This window comes from Thamnophis elegans, chromosome Z, assembly GCF_009769535.1.
Source record: "Thamnophis elegans isolate rThaEle1 chromosome Z, rThaEle1.pri, whole genome shotgun sequence".
Taxonomy (NCBI): Eukaryota; Metazoa; Chordata; class Lepidosauria; order Squamata; family Colubridae; genus Thamnophis; species Thamnophis elegans.
In genome coordinates this window covers 12,714,170-12,736,286 of record NC_045558.1, presented here as the reverse complement: position 1 = coordinate 12,736,286, position 22,117 = coordinate 12,714,170, and the positions used below count along the sequence as shown (strand labels likewise).

The following is a 22,117-nucleotide window of genomic DNA, read 5'->3' as shown; positions in this document are numbered from 1 at the left end:
TCCTTCAGCTTTTAAATGGAGATGAGCACTGTCCCCTAGAGTCAGGAATGACTAGCACACATGGGTGGAGGAACCTTTATCTTTATGTATGTGAAGGTTCTTATTTTTCTTTCATTGCATTTTCTTATATTGAATGATATAGCCTACAGTACAGTCAGAAACAAAAAGCTAATGATTTGTAATCAGGAACCTTTCACAATTGAAGCTGGGGAAGAGGTGATGCAAATAGCAGCTGATAATTGAAAATTGCAATGGTGCGTGTTAGTTGAGAAACTAGGCATGAAACAGAACAACAGACAAGCTTGGAAACTCCTTGAAAATCTAGGTGGAGACGGAATCCAACTACAGCAAAATCATATGGACGTAACAGCCGATCAAATATCCAGTCAGCTGTTGACGAATGGAAAAATGCAAGGTAAAAAGGTGCAAGAACCAAGCCATCTGAACAAATGAACAAAATGGGGGCCTGTTAAATGCCCCCTTTATGGTCTTTGAGCTGGAGGAAGCTAAACAGACTATGAAAATGAATAAAGCAGCAAGTGTTGGTGACATAAGAACAGAACAGATAAAAGAGTTTAGCCCCCATACTTTTGAGTGGCTTCTGCAGTTGATGAACAGCGATATAGCCAAGTTTAAGATCCTGAAATTATAGAGGCAGGCTAGAGTTGCTGCCTTACTGAAATCCAGCAAAGACAAAGATAATTAAAAAATACTGACAGTCTCACCCCTCTACCATCTCACTGGAATGGATGATTCTCAGTCATACCTCAAAATTTACTGTTGAAAAGATCATAAGGAATTTATTCAATTTATTGAGGATGGTTTCAAAAGAAAGCTAATTATTGGAGTGGCTTTTAGCAACCTAACTGCAGCACAGGATACTGTTAAACATAGGATATTGCTATGCGAATTAAATAATAACATTGGACAATAATAAGCTTTACTCGGGTCATTGGAGCTTCCTCCAGAACTGGAGATTTAATGTGATGTTGGATGATAAGAACGAGCTGACACAGGAAGCATATTTTATATATATATATATATATATATATATATATATATATATATATATATATATATATACATACATACATACATACATATATATACATACATACATACATATATATACACACATATATATACACACACACATATATATATATATATATATATATATATATATATATATATACACACACACATATATATACATATATATATATATATATATATATATATATATATATACACATATATATACACACACACACACACACACACACACACACATACATACATACACATACACACACACATACACACACACACACACACACACATACATACATATGATCAATCAGTCCCAATAGCACATGTCTATTTATCTACATGGACAATACAGTAATGGCTGCACAAGGATAAATGTTTGTTGAGATAGGAGTGATTGAAGAATTAGGAGGACATTACATTATCAACCATTTAAAGCCCAACTCAAACAAGACCCAAGTGTGTAGTTTCTACCTCTGAAATCAAAATGGAAGAGTTGGATGTTATGAGCAAGGGCACTGTCTATAACACTGTCTAACACCAAAGCACAGTACCTTGGTGTGACTCTCAATAGGATGCTGTCTTTTAAATAGCAATGCCTAAAAAATAGAATAGAATAGAATTCTCCTAATGTGGTTTTCTTTGGTGCATATACTCTCAGTGTACATTAAAAAAAAATACATTCATTAAGAACCATAAAACACAACACTTAGTAATAATCATAGGTTACTAATAAGCAATCAAATTGTACTAGGAAACAAATAAAATAGTATAAATTGTAAAGATACAACACTAAAGATACAACAGTAAGGCTAAAGTCAACTCAAGGAACAATATCATGAGGAAGTTGGTAGACTACAAATGGGGATCTCAACCATCTACATTGTGTACATCAGCTTTGGCCTTTAGCTCTCTACAGCAGAGTATGCTGCTCCAGTGTGGAACATACCTGCATACACAAAACTGCTATCAATGAAGCAGTGTGCTTAGTGCAGGATGTTTCAAACCTACACCAATTGAGAAAATATATCCCCTCACTGGCAGCATCTACGATCAGGAGAAAGGTTGCAGAAAACGCTGAAAGAATTAAGCAGGAAAAATGACCCTTGACATCCTCTGAACAGACATTTGCCCCAAACCAACTGACTCAGATCTAGGTACAGCTTTATGGCAAGAACAAACATTCCTGAAGGTACACCAGAATAAATTAAAAGATGGAGGGAGGAGATTGTCAAGCAAGGAAATAATCTTAAGAGGGGGAATGGCTGAAGGATCCAACCTCTCTCATACTACTTGGAAGACCCTGAATAGGTTGAGGGTTGAAATGCCTAAATGTAAGACCAATATTTCTTTATTTATTTTATTTAGTTTGTCACTCATGTACAAGATAACAACAACAAAAAAAGAATAAACACGAATAAGAACACAGGAAATGGGTACAAATAAATGGGGACATCAGGACAGGGACAGTAGGAATGCTGGTGCACTTATGCTTGCCCTACTGACCTCTTAGGAATGGGTTGAGGTCAACAGTAGACCGTTTAAGGTTAAAGTTATGGGGGTTTGAGGATGTAACAACAGAGTCGGGCAGTGCATTCCAGGCGTTGACCACTCTGTTGCTGAAGTTATATTTTCTGCAATTAAGTTTGGTGTGGTTTACCTTGAGTTTGTATCTATTGTATGTTCATGTATTATTGCGGTTGAAGCTGAAGTAGTTGTTGACAGATAGGACATTGCAGCAGGTAACTTTGTGTGCTATGCTTAGGTCAGACCATAAGCGGCGTAGTTCTAGGTTATCCAAGCCCAAACGTTCAAGCCCGGTGGCATAAGGCATTCTGTTGCGAGCAGAGGAGTGAAGTACTCTTCTTGTGAAATACCTCTGGACTCACTCAATTGCCAATATACAGTGCGAATTCCAGACAGACAAGCGGATTGGTCTAGCAAAGGTTTTATATGCTCTAGTTTGCAATACAATGTTACCGGAGAAGAAGCTATGCAAGATTAGGTTAACAACTCTTAATGTCTTTTTGGCAATGCTGTTACAGTGAGTTCAATATGGTCAATATACAATATGCTCAAATGGAAACTCTTAGCAGGTAACAGCACATGTGGAGGAACACTGAGCCCGCTCCATCTGCTGCAGGGATGGGTTTTAACCGGTATGCACCAGTACACCTGTACCTGTTCGTGAAATTTAGCATGTCTTCCCATATCCGTTCTAATGGAGGCACTGTACCAGAATGCTCCCTCCCCTGGCCTGCCCCCTTGCTCGCTCTCCCTGCCTGCCATGTCACCACTCGCTTGCTTGTTCACCCCGCCTGGACGCACCAGGCTTGCCCCACCCACCCACTTTCTTTGCCAGAGCGGATGATTGGGAGAATCTCATGTGATGCACTCTCCTTCTCTTTGACAGTTGCCTGGTTTTCAATGGGGGGAAGAAATCCATGTTTTTCCTCCCTATGCATGGATCCCCCCCCCCATTGGAAATGTGGCAGCTGTCAAAGAGAAGGGCACACGCGCCACGTGGGCTTTTCCAACAGCCGAACTCCCCTCCTGTTCTTTCTTTGGCTGTTGGAAGAAGCCACACAGAGCCTGCTTTCTTCTCTTTGACAGCCGCCTAGTTTCCAATGGGGGTGGAGGGAGGGAAGGAAGAGAAAGAAAGAAAGTGGGGGAGAGAGACACAAGAAAGAAGGAAGGAAGGAAGAACAAAAGAGAAAGAGAAAGGAAGGAAAGAAAAAAGAAAGAAAGGGAGAGAGAGACACAAGAAAGGAAGGAAGGAAGGAAGAAAAAGAAAGGAAGGAAAGAAAGAAAGTTGGAGAGAGAGACAAGAAAGAAAGAAGGAAGGAAGAGAAAGAAAGAAAGAAAGAAAATAAGTGGGGGAGAGAGACACAAGAAAGAAGGAAGGAAGAAAGAAAGAGAGGAAGAGAAAGGATGAAAAGAAAGAAAGAGGATGAGAGAGACATAGGAAAGGAAGAATGGAAGAAAGAAAGAAAAAGAAAGAGAACATGATCACAATTGAGCCCAAAATTTTGGTTGCTAAGCAAGAACATTGTTAAGTGAGTTTCACCACATTTTTCAACTTGCCCACGCCCATCCAGTCACATGACCGCTGAGCCACTCCCACAAAACAGGCCACACCTACAGAATAAGTTCTAAAAAATTTTGAAACCCACCACTGGTACTATCAAGAAACATATACCAATAATGACTTATTTTTGGCCAATAACAAAGCCAGAAAGAAGAATAATTGATTTGGAGTTATTTTATGTGAAACATTGTTTAAATGATGTACCATTTCTGACCTGAATATATGTGTCATAAACAAGTTGTTACAGATGAAGTGGAATTAACAAGCAGAATTTGCAAACCTTTTCCTTTAGAATATTTTAGTACTTCAACTCCATTAGAGATATTTTTAATTGTGTCACAAAGTATAAGAATTTACTTTTGTCCATCTTTTCCTTGTGACATAAATTGAAAAAAAATATGTAGCACTTTGCACTTCTATTTTTATTGTTTTAACTAGAGTAGATTAAATGAATGAAAAAGAAAGGCAACTGAAGCTATGTGGCACTGTTAGCTTAGTATACATTACTTCCCAGTCTTCACTATTTTTATTGGAAATAAGCTTTGACTGTTGGTGATAGAGAGCATGTATTATAAGATAATGGAGTAGTGCAAAGAGTATTGTTCTAAAGAAACACTGAATTACACAATAATGACCCCTGGGCAAAAAGAAAACTGTTCTTTAAGAAAGTAGTCATTTAAGATTATTTTATAAAACCAGATAAGACTGTTTTAGACATGTCTAAAACATATTTTGCAGGGTTCTTTGCACTTCATTGCCCAATAGTATTTTTGTGTGCTATTTGTTTATTGGCTATTTGTGATGGATACTTAGCTTGCCCCTAGCAAATGCTCCAGCTAAAGCTTGATTTAGAGTTATTCACAACTGCATGTAGGCATCACCGCATACTTGTGTTATGAAACGGTTGATGGGTAAACATAATTTGCAGATGACTGCAGACGGGCCTATGTGCACAGATCCCAAATCCCAACTGTGTGTTATGTGGAGGTGTGTGTCCTGCATGCTGATTGGTTGATCTGACTTCCTGTTCTGTGCTTTGCTATTTGATCACCCTCTAGCCTGAACCCCTTCATGGATTACTGCCTTGTTGTGGCGAAGGGGCTTGTGTAGCTCAATGAAGCTATGAGCCATGCCGTGCAGGGCTACCCAAGATGGACAAGTCATAGCAGAGAGAGCTTTGACAAAACATGATCCACTGGAGAAGGAAATGGCAACCCACTCCAGTATCTTTACCATGAAAACCCCATGGACAGTACCAAAAGGCACTGCCTGGAGGAACATTGTCCATGGGGTCACGATGGGTCGGACATGACTTTGCAACTAATAATAACAGCCTGAACAAACATTTGCCTGAGTATACATGAAACAGCTATGCAATCATCTCCAAACGAATGTGTGCATATTTTCCCTGACATGCAGTGATACTACAATAGGTTGGAGAATTATGGACTCTCCCTTGTCTTCTTAGATGACCACAGGTGGTCATGCTAATGGGTAAATGACCTTTCCTACTGCTGATGGTATTATAAGGGACCTGGGATCTGTGATTCTCTTCAGATCCATTACATTATTTTTGGAAGAGGTTGGGAGGTTTGGTTGATGCAAAGAGGGACAACCATGGAAAGTCTCATCAGACTTCCAGACACTTGCAGATAGACCTGGTTTTGTAGTGAGCACAATATTTCTTTTGCATCACAAAATCAACACATACATTTCACTTCATACCACTACCTCCCAATAAAACCAGAAATAATATTTAGTATCAGCTTTGCTGCCAAGACAATTATTCGTGTGAGAAACCAGTCAGTGTTTGTAATGAGATCCCGCTGGGTACAGTGAACATGGGATTAAAACAAGGTTCAAATCCTCACTTCCCTCTTAGTTTGCTCCAGGGTTAGGCTCCAGTTGTCAGGCTTACTTAGCCATAATGTCGATGTGAAGATAAAACGGGAACCTATGCACATTTTTTATTGGAGGTGCCTAAGTGTAGAGAAGTGTACATTAAAATGCTTCAAATAAATGCAGAATAAAAAATGCTGCTCTGAACTGCTTGAAGGAAGAAAAGGGAATGCACAATAAAAATAATACATGTGGTTGATTTGAGAAGGTAGCAAAAACTTCTTTTTGGAAGGATATAAACAGAAGCCTATAACTAACGTTTCATGAGGCAAATAAACTCAGAATACATTTCAGTTTCAATGCCTTGATACATCTTGTGCTATATCTTTTTTGACACTAAAGTAGTTAAATAGGCCTTTGCCCTCTTCCACCAACATAAATACACCATGTCTGGCTACTATACCACAAAGAGTTCTACTCAGCCTCCACTTTTGCTGATTATAATGCTGAATTTAGAGGCTTGTTTTTTCCGCAAAGCGTTTAATTGATTGCCTGCTCCTTCCCCATTCTTTTATTTCATGTTTTTAAAAAATAAATGGTGGTAGGTAGAAATGTTCCTTTGGCTTTTTCCGGGGTGATGGCTGCTATAATTTAAGTGTAGCACAGAAGAATTCTCCCAATTTCTTTGTGTAGAGAGGAAAGTGTGATTTCTGTTCGTGGAATCAGTGAAGATACGTTGCTTTCCTGTTTCCTGCCAAGATGAAAATAATTCATTTTTGAGTCACACATAAACTGCCACAGAAATGATTTCGTTATTTCATTACCAATAACAGCATGCACGATCTTTTGCTTGTTTCTGGACCATGTCAGATAAACAGGGGTGGCAACTGTGCTTAATTTGGAAAGGGCACTGATCAGATTTGGTTCTACTCTTCCCTTAGACACCGAAGACAGCTGGATGACCTTGGGCCATCCTCCCTTCTCAGCCCTACTCAGCCTCAGGCACTGTGACAAGTTGATTGATAAACAAAATCCCTTGTTGCATCATGCATTGATAAGCTTCACTCTAAAAACTAGGCAAGCACAGAAATTAGGCAGAATAACAGTGACAAATATCAATGAAGCGTAAAACTTGCAAATTAGGCAGAAGTTCTATCAAAGAATTGCCTTGAGGTGAGATGGGTGGCAAATAAATCAAATAAGTAAATAAAATAAAGGGGATATTTATGTGGGGGGGGGGCATTATTTCTGTATGTGTTCTATAAATCAACATTTTTTCTGAGAGTTTGGTCATCAAAAGTAAGGGTCAAATAGCTATCATCTTCATTTACAATTTCCACAAAGCCAAGAATTGTGTTTTGCTGAGTGACTGTGCCCTTAGATGTCATTCATTTGTACTGAATTTGTGTCCATAAGAATAATTAAAGCTGAGGAAATGTCAACGTTGTCATTATTCCTTTTTGTCTTCCGGAATGGATTTTCAATCTTGTTGGAAGTGAGCACCAAAGGCTTCAAATCCCCTTACCACTTTTCTTTTACATCTCATTTTAGCACTCCATTTTGATTTTGTAGCCTGCAGAAATATAGTTTTATGCATGCAAATGATATCAAGTTAATGCCAACAACATATTGTACAGCTTTCCCTGCACCTCTGGATAAATATAACACCACAGTGCTTTGTTATGTGTGAATGTGCATTTTTTTAAAAAACCTACTCTGATCTCTGACACCTGTCATCCCCACAGATTTGAACCACTGTCCTCAGGAGTGAAAGATCTAATTAACACAAGGCTGTGGTGTCATGACAATAGCTTGCTTTCACAGTATTTTGAGAAGTACCACAGTTCTTTCAACTCAGTTAAAGCCTGAGTTTTTATATGAATAAGAAGCATTTTGTATTTTTCCCTTGTGAAAATACTAAAATTCCTTTTAATTTTTTTTAAAAACATGGCAAAATAATTGAATTATATAAAGGCAAATAAATCTAGCCTGCAGAGAATCATATCTTTATATAAAGCTGTCTTAAGTTCTTTGATAAAAAACATATTATTGAAAAAAGCAAAAAAAAAATTTTGTCCTAGCTGTAATCCAAGAAAAGGATAAATAGATATTCTCTCAGGGACTATATATATTAAAGTGTTTTAAACTACATATTAAGAGCAACAGTTCTCTGTATAGCATATAAATTGTATGCTTCACTATTTAGATAGCATTCATCTTGCTCCTAATAATAAATAGGTCAATATTGGCATTGCAATAATTAAAAACAAGGTTCTGATTGATTTGATTGATTCATTTTAATGAGGCTCCATAGATACCATTTATTTCAATAAATTTTGTTAATAATTCTATTTTTATGTCAACACCTGATGAAATTCTGTAATACTCTTTAACATACCGGTATGTTGAGGTATATAGCTCTTGTGTCTGATTCAGGTGGAAATAATGCATGAAGTTTTAACTTTCTGATCACCATTTAAGATTCATGAAACTTAAAATCAATACTAGTCTTCTGAACCAGCATGGTTCAAATATTTTGGACATCTCTCATAATCTCCATCTAATATAGAATCCTAGAGTGTATGGGTATAAATTTGGAATAAAATCATTGCAAATCATTTGGAATCAACACAGAGCAGGAATCAATATTATTTCTGTATTCCTGACAAGTACCTATTGAGCCCCTGCTAAAATACATTAAAGGAAATCCATAATTTCCCAAAGCAATCTATTCACTATGTTGTTGGAGTTCACCAGGCTGAGCCTGAAGAAGGGCTCAAATGTCATGAGTCCTTATGTGCCCACAAGAGATCTAAGTCAAGCCCATCTTGAATTCCTTCTACACTTCTCCCACTAATTTCCCTTGTCCATTATAGTTCAGATTCTTATAGAGATATTAAGCTTGCAATAAAGCTTTATACCCATTTGAACTGTCTGTATTTCTTGATTTTTCTTGATTTTGACATATATTAGTATATGTCTAAAATTTGCTTCCTTATAATGTAAAACTACTGTTTCTTGTTTTGTCTTCTGGAGTAAAGCTGAACAACTGTATCCCATCTTCTATATGATAGTCCTTCCGATACTTGAAGAATTTGTGATGCCTCCTTGTACTGTTCTCCAGATTAAATGTACCAAGTATTTTCAACCAATTCTTATAGGCTTTTTCCTTCCTTACCATCTTGGTTGCTTTCATCTGGATTTGCTCTATTTTGTTAGTTAAATGTCTTATTTATTTAAGAAAATTTATATGGTCGCTCAACTCCTTCTTAGTGACTCTTGAGATAAAACCCCAATTAAAAAAATAATAACCCATCATGTGATCAAAATATATTATGTCCACTGTACTTCTATGGTCACCTAATATGGTCACTCTGTCAAACAAGAAGATAACTCATACCTATTAAATCCATGCTGGAATATTCAGAGCAATTCTTTTCTAAATGTTCACAAATTGATTACTTAGTCATCTGTTCCAGACTTTTGATTAGTATCAAAATCAAGATAAGCAGTCATATCTACCCAGTTCTACCCTTTTCAGTCAGTCAGGGGTTATATTTGCTTTCTCCAGCTGTGCTCCTTCTTCCAATTTTTTTTCTCAAAGAATTTAATTCTGGCCTTGAGAAGGAAGTAGAAGTGGGAGAAGAAAGTAGTTCCCTTGGCCTTGGGAAGAAAGTGTGAGGATTTGGCAGGCTTTTATCAATATTCTACAAGTTTAATATTCATTCTACAATGAGATCTCTCCTAGAATGGTGATGAAATGTTTGCAACCAAATTACCAAGCTCGGAGCTCAAGCCAACAGCCCATAAAGTACCTTTCCTGGAATATCAGTTTCTTGAACTGCATTGCCTCAAAGGGTTGAAAGTTTCTGAAAGGAGCTTCAAATTATGTCTGCAAGATTTTGCAAGAATCTTGGTTGTGACTTATCTTGTCCTAACAATTAACACAAGGTAATATGAATGACTGTTACCACTTTAAGAGTCTGTACTATGAGAGAGGTCCTGTTGGGGCCTATCGCTCTCTCTCTCTCCACGTGTGCTTCTGCACTATAAATTGCTGATTGACTGTTTGACCTTTGCCTAGTATGTGTATGTATGTATTCTGTACTCATAAACCACTATCTATTATTACAAACCTCTGTTTGATGTTATTGCTCCTGGGTTGTCTCACATAGTTACATTGTGTGCCCTCTGACAGGGAGAGAAACTCTATTTTGCCCCTGTCGTCTCTTTATATTTTTCTTTTATTTTGGACAAAAATGAAAAAAATGCACCTTTGCCTATTGTTGCTGTTGTTACTTTTCTTATGAAACCAGCTTTCTTCTGCAATAGAGCTTGATTTTTCCCCCTGCAGATACTAGCTATTTACATCTCCTTAAAGGAGATGTGGAGAAGGTGGTGAGGTAGCACCTCACTGAAGACAGTTCCTTGATGACCATACTCTTATCTTTTCCTATATATGCACATTTTAACTCTTAACTCCGTTGAAAGCCCTTTGTGGTTTCCTAAGTTGTCTCCTAATTAGTTTTTCTAAATAAAAAAGGAGTTCAATTGTATTTCCAGTGTCTTCTTTTTGATGTTCTCAATTGTTTCACTTCAGGATTTCTGCTCTGGTACTTCCCTAAGCTTGTTGAAATTTTTCCCCTCTAAAATTTGATGATGGCCCTATTTTCTTTCCTTTTACCTTTTTAACCAACTCTTCCTTATTGATTTCTATCACATCCATTTCTTGTCCCTTCTTAAACTTTCTGAGAAATAAAATAGTCAGCAAGGCCACTGAGGAATATGGGGAAATCTCAGTCTCACTTTAGTTTTCCAATACATATTCAGATAATTGAAATCTGCCACTGTTGCTAAATCTCTAATTCCTGAATGTCATATGCTTCAGGAGAGTTTTATTCAGATCATGTGCCTTGCTTAACAGTATGTGTGTGTGTGTGTGTGTATGTGTGTGTGTGTATGTGTGTGTGTGTACACACATATACATACATACATACATACATACATATACATACATATTTATTTAATGCATCAACTCTTACTATTAGAGTGACTTTGGATGGCAGACAGTAATAATATTGCTATTTGCCTACCTTGCATTCTTATCCAAATATATGGTCAACACATTTCTAAGGCACAAAACTGGAGAGTGGGGTAGGAATTGAACTATTTTTCTTTGAGCTTAAATTCTCTTCCTCCCCCCCTCACCGTTTAAACCACTGTTTTTGCAAACTTTGTTTTGTAATATAACGTGAGCATTTCTATAGTGAATTATGTATGATGGGTGGAAAAGGCTATATTATTTCGTACAGGTATGTGTTTTGAATACCCTGTTTTCTTAATTGCTGGAATTATACAAATGTACTGCAATCCTAGTTGATTTAAACTGTTGGAGACAACATATTGCTATCCCATTGTCCTGTTAAAAATAAAATAAAAGTCTGAACACAAGATCTTTGCAAAGCACCAGATGCATGTCTCTTCTTCAATTATTGCCTGCAGGATGGTGTACTAGTTCTCTCTCTTTTTTAATTCTTGAATTTATAACATTTTTGTCATTTGCTGGGCAAGAATTCATTTAGCAACTAATGAATGGGGAGGTAGATTTTTCTTTCTCCATTTGATAGAGGCTTGCAATTTACTTCCATTGTTTGTCACTAGCTTCATCTTGCCATTTTTCTCTTACATTGTTTTCCCCCCTTCTCTTTCTTTTTAAACTGCATTACATTTTTTATTGAGGACCAAGATGAACTGGTCCCTGCATCATTGGACCCATTACACTTCCTAACAATTCCATTTACACCTTATTGTTTGTCTTATTGCTGGAAAATTCAGGTGATTCATCATGCCTGGGAAAGCACCTGATCCCATTTCCCTTGATATCGCAATCACTATGTGACAGGAATACTATAAGCGTTGCCTTTCAACCTACCTAACAGGCTAAGGTGATACGTCTTTGGGGATTTTTAGCCTCTCGTGTATTGATGAGATCCATTTTTGTAATGCTATTTTCTTGCTTCTTTTCAACAGCCCTCTGAGTGAAGAAAAAGGTTTGGACTTAATAAAGGAAGTTGCTGGTCTTCTGAAGCTCCAGATGACAGCATTTGCTGATATCAAGTATGTGCAGTAGAAATCTTTCCCTTAATGTCTCCTTTTCCTAAATTTCTACACCAATATGGAATTTGTCCTGTGATGTGACAGTCAAAAAACAAACCGAAGTACAACCCCTTCAGTGATTCTATTGTCTTGAGATAGCTTGTCAGATTAAAAATGATGTAAAAGAGGAAAAACATGTGAGGATTATTCAGTCAAATCACTAGCAGTTGGTTCAAGAAAGCATTCAACCTTATAGATTTACCCATGAGAACTAAACATGCAAAAACTTTAATTCAAAGGTAGGGTATACATCTAAAGTATCTGTCAGTATATTCTATGTTCCTTCTATTTGGTGGGATTTGGGAAGTAGTGCATCGGTTTGCAAAATAGGCTGTATATTAAAGGTCCTAATTGCTTAAAATTATGTGAGCATTCTTGGAATAGAACCAAACTTTATTTGCATTTCTAGGATACTGGCCAAAATGCATCAGAATAACAAGTATTGTCTTTAACATTGTTATAAAATGCTGCTTGTAGCATCACTACATCTACATCTGGTAACTTAGTATTCACTTTGTATTAATAAACAGCATTATATGAAAGCCTTCATCAACCAAAGCCTTGATGAACAGCAGAAATCCATATGGAATATGATGGAATATCATATTAGTCAGAATTTATTTGAAGATGGAATATGATATGATTGAGGAAGAGACATTCCTGCTTAAAAGCATGACTTCTTATTTAATTTTTAAATTTAGAAGGCTGCCCCATTCAAACAGCATAGCTTTGGTTGGTGAATAAAACAAACAAACAAACAAACAAACAAACAAACAAACAATAAACTTACATCATTATATGCAGAATATTACATGTATACAATGTATAAATACAAAATATCAAAAAAGAAATCCTAACAACATAACTAAGGAAAAATAGATATGTTGTATGTCTGTGAAAGAGAAAGGAGAAAAATGCAATAAATATGAATAAATAATGTAATGTTGTAAAATTAAGTAGATGCAGTGAGATGAAGGTGTAGGTTAATTATGTATAAGAGGCAATAATATATATGTCAGTAAATATGAATTGATATTGTCTTGATTATTATGGATAGTTATGAAAATAGGAATTCATTAGTTGGTGATAGTTGTGTGCTACGCTCTAGTGAATGGTAATAATAAAAAAAACTAAGTATGAGTTTTTGGAAAAAATTATGAACATAATATAGGTGATTGGGGTATGGTATTAAAAACCATAAATATATGGTAGAGATAGAGAATATATAAAAATAAGTCATTTGGAAAATAAAAAATGAATACTAAGTGATTGCTTAGTGAGTATCTATTTTTGAAATGTATTTGTTTGAATATGTGTTTTAAGAATATGTTTATTCATAAGTATGCATGGCAAATAAATTAATATTAAGCTAAAAGCATGATTGACTTGATTGTCTGATAAAAGACTAAAATAAGAATGTAGAATCTGAGAGGCATGGAAGGTTCTTGATATGAAATAGTTATTCTGAGTGTCAGGAGTGCATCTTAATGGAAACAGACATGAAAGAAAAGGGAAAAAAATAAAACTGAAGAAAAGTAATGACTACAGTAAAAGAAATTAAGGAATCCTGTATGAAAAAGTACTAGAAGATAAATTGATTTCCCTTGAGAATGAATGGAAAGTAGATATAAGAAAAGGGAATGTAAAAGCTTCTTGGAACAGAATGAAAAGAATAACATAGCAGGGTGCCTCCAAAACGTGTGGAATTAAGAGGAAATTTAAAAAAGGATGCTAGACAAAATAATAATGGGAGAGAGGCTGATGATGAAGAAGAAATTTATGTAAGAAAAAAATGTTGAAAAAAATATGGGAAAAATGTATAAATACATATAGCAAAAAAAAATGCAAGTCAGAAAGGAAGGAAGAATTAAGAATAAAAGAAACCGAAAATACAAAGCAATTTTAATGGAAATAATAATTAAAAAATACTTTGAAATTGTGTGGAAATAACCAAACAAGGAGGCTCCAGCAGAGTGAATGGAATTCAAAATAAAAGCAATGATACGATTTAGGGAGGGAATGTGAGTGAATTGTGGAAGGAATGATCTGTCTGTCTGTCTGTCTGTCTGTCTGTCTGTCTGTCTGTCTGTCTGTCTATCTATCTATCTATCTATCTATCTATCTATCTATCTATCTATCTATCATCTATTTCTGGAGTGACTTCCAGTTCTTGTACAGATTGTAATGGAATGATAGCGTTACATATAAAAATGCTATAAATATTAGTGTCTAAGAAAATCTTGATGAAAAATAAGTCATAAATGCTGTTAGAATATTGAAAAATGGTAAGATGCAAAGTAGGGATAGTGGCAGTATATTAAAAAAAGATCTGATTTGCTCAGGGAGTGTCAATACTATGGAACTTCTGGAACAAGCTCCCCGTGGAGATTCGGACCCTCACTACCCTTCAGGCTTTCCGCAAAGCCCTTAAAACCTGGCTGTTCCGACAGGCCTGGGGCTGATGAGTTCCCATCCCCGCTCGAATTGTGTGGCTGTTGATTGTTTTAAATTGTTGTGTTGTTTGTCCATTGTCTTTTTTTTTCCTGCTTGTATCCCCCCCCTTACTTGGTTTGTGAGCCGCCCTGAGTCCCTCTGGGAATAGGGCGGCATAGAAATACAATAAAATCAAAACTTGCTTAATGTCTTAGTGAAGGCAATTATTGTTCCTCTATATCAGGGGTATATCAGGGTTGTTTTGGACCTTGTGGGGCCAGGGTGGGCATAACCAAGGTGGGCCTGAGCCTCTGCCACTGAAAACGAAACTTGGGAGGGCTGTCCAGGCCTCATTTTTGGCTGTGATGGTCTCCTGTAACTCTCTGGCAGTGAAAACAGAGTTTGTTTGAGGCCGGTTCTTCACTGTTTCCAGGGTGGCCCTGTGGGCCAGATATAAGCACCCTGCAGGTGGGATCCAGCCCCCGGGCCTTGAGTTGGCATTCATGCCCTATATAAGATGAAGTAGCAAAAATAAAAGCAAAAGGAATAAACAGATATTGACAAAGATTCTCAGTCATCCAGGTGTCTGGAAGTTGAGTCATGGAAGCTGGATTTATTTCCCCAATGGTTTGAGACATTTCGCTGCCTATCCAGGCAACTTCTTCACTCTGAATAAAATGCTAGGGGAATCTGAATAGGCAGAGAGCTGTTGGAATGTACCAGCTCCTAAAATTCTTAGGTTTATTCCCACATGAACCTCTGGGTATCTTCCTCAAAATGTGTGACAATATGTTGATAAAAATTCTCATTCATCCACATACACAATTGTCTGAAATTTGAGACATGGATTTATCTTCTTGTTGGTTTGAGTTGCTTATTTGGGGAAGAGATCATGAGGTTTGTGTGGGAATACCTCTAAGAATTTGGCAGTTGGTACATTTCAACGACTATCTGATTGCCCTAACCAGCTTGCTCAGACTGAAGAAGCTACTTGGATGGAAAGCGAAATGTCTCATATCAACAAGAAAACAGTCCAATTGCCATGATTCCACTTCCGGACACAGGATTTTTTAATGTGCCTGGTAGGGTATTTGACATAACTCTGATCAAGGGCAGCCAAATTTGGGAAGGCTAGTGTCACTATATTGAGTAGTGTGGATAAGCAGATCAGCGATAGCCAATATGGCTCTAAGTTCATGCTTCAATATGCTAGACCCCAATTAAAATACAGAAAAAAACATTTTGTTGTTGTTAGTTGCAAGTTGTGTCCAACCCATCATGACCCCTTGGACAACGTTCCTCCAGACCTTCCTGTCCTCTATCATCCTCCGTAGTCCATTTACGCTCTTGCTGACTACATGATAATTCCATCCAGCCACCTCATTCTTTGTCATCCCCTTCTTCTTTTGCCCTTTATCTTTCCCAGCATTATGCTCTTCTCCAGTGAGTCCTTCTTTCTCATTAGGTGGCCAAAGTATTTGAGTTTCACCTTCAGGATCTGGCCTTCTAAAGAGGGTTGAACTCCTCTAGGACTGAACGGTTTGATCGTCTTGCAGTTCAAGAGACTCGCAGGAGTTTTCTCCAACACCATAGTTCAAAGGCCTCAACTCTTTGGTGCTCAGCCTTTCTTATGGTCCAAAACCATTTAATTTACAATTAATTTAGAATGCTCCAAGATTAAAAAAATATTTCTTTTTACAAGAGAGGAAACATAGAATTTATATTTCTTTTTATAGTTTATACAACAAAGATTCTTCAAAGTAAATCATCACATCATGAAAAAATAGATATTCAATAATACAACAACAACAACAACAACAACAATAATAATAATAATAATAGTAATTGAAGAGCTGAAGCAGAGGGTTGTTGCCGTTGCTGAAAAGATTAAAAGGTATGAAAACTGAGTAACTTAGTTCAAGGAAAACTCACAGTTCAGAGCAAATCAGCACCAGTTTTATAAAAGCTTAGAAAGTGGAGATGGAGTAACAACAAATGAAAAGCCTGATAAAGAGAAAGCTCTGAAATTGTGGAAAAATTTGTGGGAAAACAACAAGAACTACAACAGAAATGCAAAATGGATCAAACAGATTGAGAATTCTTTTAAAGTGCATAAAATGGAAGATGTGAAAATAACAAAAGAAATGGTGCAAAGACAGTCAAGAAAAGTGAAGAACTGGAGTGCACCAGGACCAGATGAGTTACATGGCTTCTGGTTAAAGGCACCTACAAGTGTGCACAAAAGATTGGCAGCCCAAATGAACCAGATCTTAAAAACACCCGAAATGATGAATGGATGTCAACTGGAAGGACATTTTTTATCCAAAAAGATAAAGGAAAAGGAAAAGACCCTGGAAACTATAGGCCAACCACTTGTTTGCCAACAACATACAAGCTCCTTACTGGTATCATTGCAAACCAAATTTATGGATACTTGGAAATAAATAACTTGCTTCCTGAGAATAGAAAGGATGCTGCAAAAATTCAAGAGGAACAAAGGACCAACTGCTGATTGACAAACAATTCAAAGAAAAGACGAACCAACTGGTTCATGGCTTGGATAGACTATAAGAAAGTGTTTGATTCTGTTCCCCATAGCTGGATCAAGAAATGCCTGAAAATCTTTGGCATCAGCAACAACATACAAAAATTCATGGAAACTTCACTGAACCTCTGGAAAATGAAGCTTATAGAAGAATAGAAGAACTGGGTGAAGTTGAAATTAAATGAGGCATTTTCCAGGGTGATTCCCTTTCACCCCTACTTTTTATACTCTCAATGCTACCATTGACAATCATTTTGAACTAGATGAATTGTGGATACGAACTTGCAAAGAAAGGACTGAAATTTTGCACTTGGTATACATGGATGAATTGAAGCTGTTTGGTAAAACAAAAGCTGAACTGAATTTATTAATTGAAAGCACAAAAGAATTTAGCCAAGATACTGGTATGCAGTTTGGAATTGACAAAAGTGCAACAATGGCAACCAAAGCAGGCAAAGTCATAGAAGATGATGGAATGGAACTTCAGAATGAATAGCAATAGCAATAGCAGTTAGACTTATATACCACTTCATAGGCTTTCAGCCCTCTCTAAGCAGTTTACAGAGTCAGCATATTGCCCCCAACAACAATCTGGGTCCTCATTTTGCCCACCTCGGAAGGATGGAAGGCTGAGTCACCCTGATCTGGTGAGATTTGAACAGCCGAACTGCTGAACTGCAGTCAGCTGAAGTAGCCTGCAATGCTGCATTTAACCCTGCGCCACCTCGACTGCCTGCCATATCACGAAGAAATGATAAAGGCAGTAAAACCAGAAGAAGGCTACAAGTACTTGGGGATTTTAGAGGCCTCTGACTAATGCATAATAAAGTCAAGGAATTAACTTCAGCCAAGTACATCCGACGAATTCACAAGATATTAAAGTCCAAATTGAATGGAGGAAACATCATAAAAGCCATAAATACCTGGGCTATACCTGTGATTCGATACTCTGCAGAAATAATTGACTGGACCCAGATGGAGTTGGACAATTTGGACAGAAAAACAAGGAAGCTTATGACAATGAATCATGCTTTGCACCCTAAAAGTGATGTTGACCGATTATATCTAACAGAGCAAGGGTGGTCGAGGACTCCTACAAGTAAAACAGACTGGAAGAAGAAAAACACAGCTTGAATGATTACATCCAGAAAAGTGAAGAACCAATGATTAAGGAAGTAAATAAGGAGGCCTTTTAAAGACAACTAAGTCAAAGCTGAATATAAGAAAGAAGTAATTGAGAAGCGAGCTGAAAATTGGAAAAACAAAGCTATGCATAGCCAATACTTGAAAAGTATTGAAGGCAAAGCTGACCAAAAGCTAACTTGGAACTGGTTAAGATCAGGAGCACTGAAAAAAGAACAGAAGGCTTATTTTGGCAGCTCAAGAACAAGCCTTAGCCACAAACTACATGAAGGCAAAAATTCAACATGTTACCACCAACAGCAAATTTGCCTCTGTAATGAGAAGATGAGACAGTCGATCACTTGATCAATGGATGCAGACAAATTTCACAAACTGACTACCTACAACACCATAACCGCGTTGCTAAGATCATTCACTGGAAATTGTGCCAAAGGTTTGGATTTGAGTACACAGCAAAAACCACAGGGAACATCAGGTTCAGAGGTTGTAGAGAATGAGAAAATCAAGATCTTGTGGGACTTCAGAATTCAGACTGACAGGCACTTGGCCCACAACACACCTGACATAACAATCGTTGAAAAGAAAAAAAGTATGGTTCATTGACATTGCAATTCCTGGAGATGCACGAATTGAAGATAAACAGCAAGAAAAAATCACAAAATACCGGGACTTGCAAATTGAAGTTGAGAAACTGTGGAAAAAGAAATCATGTGTTGTCCCGATTGTAATTGGAGCCCTTGGAGCAATACCCAAGGGCTCCAATTACAATTTGGAAATTTTAAATTTATCAGACTTGAACATTCTGATTCTACAAAAACAGCTTATATCCTCCGATGTTACCTTAACAGTTCCTAGGTCCTTGGTTAGGACTCGAGCTGTTGAGCTACCAACCAGCCCCAAAGGCTGTGAATCTTACCAAAGATTACATAATAATAATAGTAATAATAATAATAATAGTATAATAGGCATTCGACTCATTGCACATAGTTGATCATAAAATGCTTAGAAACAACTGGCATTAGCAAAAATATTACATCATTTACTGAAAAGGGCGATGAAACAGTGGAGAACGAGTTGGCAGTAGGGAATGAGAACTACGGAATGGTTAATATCAAGCGAGAATTTTCCAGGGTGATTCACTTTCATCTCTTCTCTTCATCATCGCGATGATCCCACTATCAGTAATCTTTAAAAAATGAAATTAGGCTACCAAACAGCCAAAGAAGCCTGAAAAAATTTCGCATTTACTATATATGGATGATTTGAAACTCTATGGAAAGTCAGAAATAGAAATCCAATCACTGACAACACAGTCCGAGTATTCAGTACCGATATTTCAATGCAGTTTGGCATGGAAAAATACATTACTGTATCCATAAAAGGGGCAAAAATCACTACATGTGAGGGAATTGAAATGCCCATGGCCAACTAATTAAATGCAACAAAAATGAAGCCTACAAATATTTAGGCATTCTGCAGTTGGATAACATCAAGCATAGAGAAATAAAAACTATTGTCAGGCGAGAGTACACCAACAGAGTTAGGAAAATTTTGAAATCTAAATTGAATGGTGGAAATACAAACAAGGCCATAAATACCTGGGCAATACCAGTTATAAATACACAGCTGGTATAGTTAACTGGACACAAGCTGATTTGGACATTTTGGATCAAAAAACCCAGGAAACTAATGACAATGCACTACAGTTTACATCCACGTGGTGATACTGATAGATTATACCTGCCCCAAAAATCAGGTGGCAGAGGATTATTACAAGTGAAGCAAATAGTTGAAGAGAAAAACATGCACTGGCTGATTATCTAAAGAAAATCAAGAACATCTGTTAATCAAAGTAAAGAACAAAAATCTACTGAAGGCCCAACAGACGAAACAAGAATACAGAAAAGATGTGATAAAATCAAGAATGGAGAGTTGGCAGAACAAAGCACTGCATGGCCAATTTCTGGGAAAAATAAAAGATAAAGTGGACAGTGAAAAAACTTGGTTATCGTTAACAGCAGGTACATTAAAGAAAGGAACAGAGTCACTAATCCTGGCTGTGGAAGAACAAGCTATCCATACAAATGCCATTAAGGCCAAAATCAAAAAATCCTCTAATGATGCCAAATGCAGACTTTGCAAAGAAGCTGATGAACTGTTGATCACATACTCAGCTGCTGTAAAAAAATTGCGCAGACTGATTATAAATTGCGGCACAATTCAGTAGCACAAATGATCATTGGAATTTGTGCAAAAATTATAATATTAAAACAGCAACAAACTGGTGGGAACATAAGCCTGAAAAAGTCACCGAAAATCAGATGGTCAAGATCTTGTGGGATTTTCGCATACAAACGGACAAAATACTGGCGCATAATACACCAGACATCACACTGGTTGAGAAAAATAAGGTTACAATCATAGACATCGCAATACCAGGTGATAGCGAGTCTATGAGAAGGAACATGAAAAAATCGCGAAATGCCAGGACTTAAAAATCGAAATTCAATGATTATGGCATAAACCAGCAGTGGTAATTCCAGTGGCAATTGGCTATTCCAAAAGCACTGGAATTACATTTAAAAACATTTAAAAATTGGACAAATCACCATCAGTCAAATGCAAAAAGCCGCACTGCTTGGATCTGCTCGCATATTACGAAATATGTTACGATGTCCTAGGTCCCTGGGTGGGGCCCGACTAGTAACCAATGCCAATCCAGTGAAACTGGCCGTTGTGATACAATTGTATAATATTATTGGAAAGAGATTGTATTCTGAATAAAAGTAAAATAAGCATTTGTAAAGGAAAAAGGGTAGAATGGGCATTGCTAAAATACATTCACAGTGCTTCTCTCAGCACTGTGCTCAAATACTTGCTTTGTTCGTGTGAATCTTGGGAACAGCAGAAAAGGACATATTTTATTTATAATGTATCAAACACTTCAGCCAGTCCTAGTTTCTAAAGAAAAAGTTTTTTTTACGTTCTTCTTGAAGGTTAACGCTTATCACTAACAATATATTTGAAAAGGGAAGAGAATAAGGCTAATTAACATAAAAGAAAATTCATGTTCATTACCAGTGCAACAGTACTACAAAAACCATATTGCAAGCATTGCAAAATCCATACTGTTTGTCCCATACCAGACTTGTTCTTCAGCAGGTTTTGAAGAATATATACCATTAGTAAGTCAAGGTTTAACTGCAGAATGTTAGTAGTCAGTTGTATGACATAGATGTAAAAGAGTATGAAGAAAAATGATTGCTTAATGAATTATTAAGTTTGAGCAGGGAGAAAGGACAATAATGTGCAGTGTTTCTTTGATTGTTTAATGCATTTATGGTTATTGTACAACTACATACATAAGGTACCAGACGTCCCGATTTCAGCGTGACAATCACGCTTTATAACAATTTTTCCCGTTTCCCGCTGCATTTTAAAAAGTCCAGATTTTCTGGCTTCATGTTGAAAGCCCAGTGGATTTGCTTAACAAATCCTAACCGGGGCAAGACAAAAAACACCCTGTCTAACCTCTCTCTCTGTCTCAGTACTTTCATTGAAGATATAATTAAACATTAAAGCAAGAAAACGGACCTCCCCCCCGCGCCGCTTTTACCTCATTTTATAAGAAAAAAATGATCTAGTACCATAGAGCTGCAGGAAATGGCTAGAGACTTTACTTCCTGGATATTCCAGAGGGGAGGGGCAACGGAGGTTGGAGGTCTGCTCCGAAAAATGATGGCATTTTCCCTGACTAATTTCACCATTTCAATTGCTCAGTTCTTTGTGTTAACATCTACATCATTCTGGGTTTACTTGGAGTGCAAGCCTGCTGGTAAGTGGGTTTTTCTTTTATTTTTAAT

At 37.0% G+C, this 22,117-nt stretch overlaps 1 protein-coding gene across 1 annotated transcript in view; it reads left to right on the top strand.

Annotated features, from left to right (window-relative positions):
- The window catches only part of PTPRN2 (protein tyrosine phosphatase receptor type N2), a 530,861-nt gene that overhangs the window by 55,485 nt on the left and 453,259 nt on the right, over positions 1-22,117 (top strand). The window contains exon 8 of the mRNA XM_032234973.1: positions 12,008-12,094. Within this exon, the coding sequence (XP_032090864.1) occupies positions 12,008-12,094 (87 nt within the window). The remainder of the gene's footprint in view (positions 1-12,007; positions 12,095-22,117) is intronic.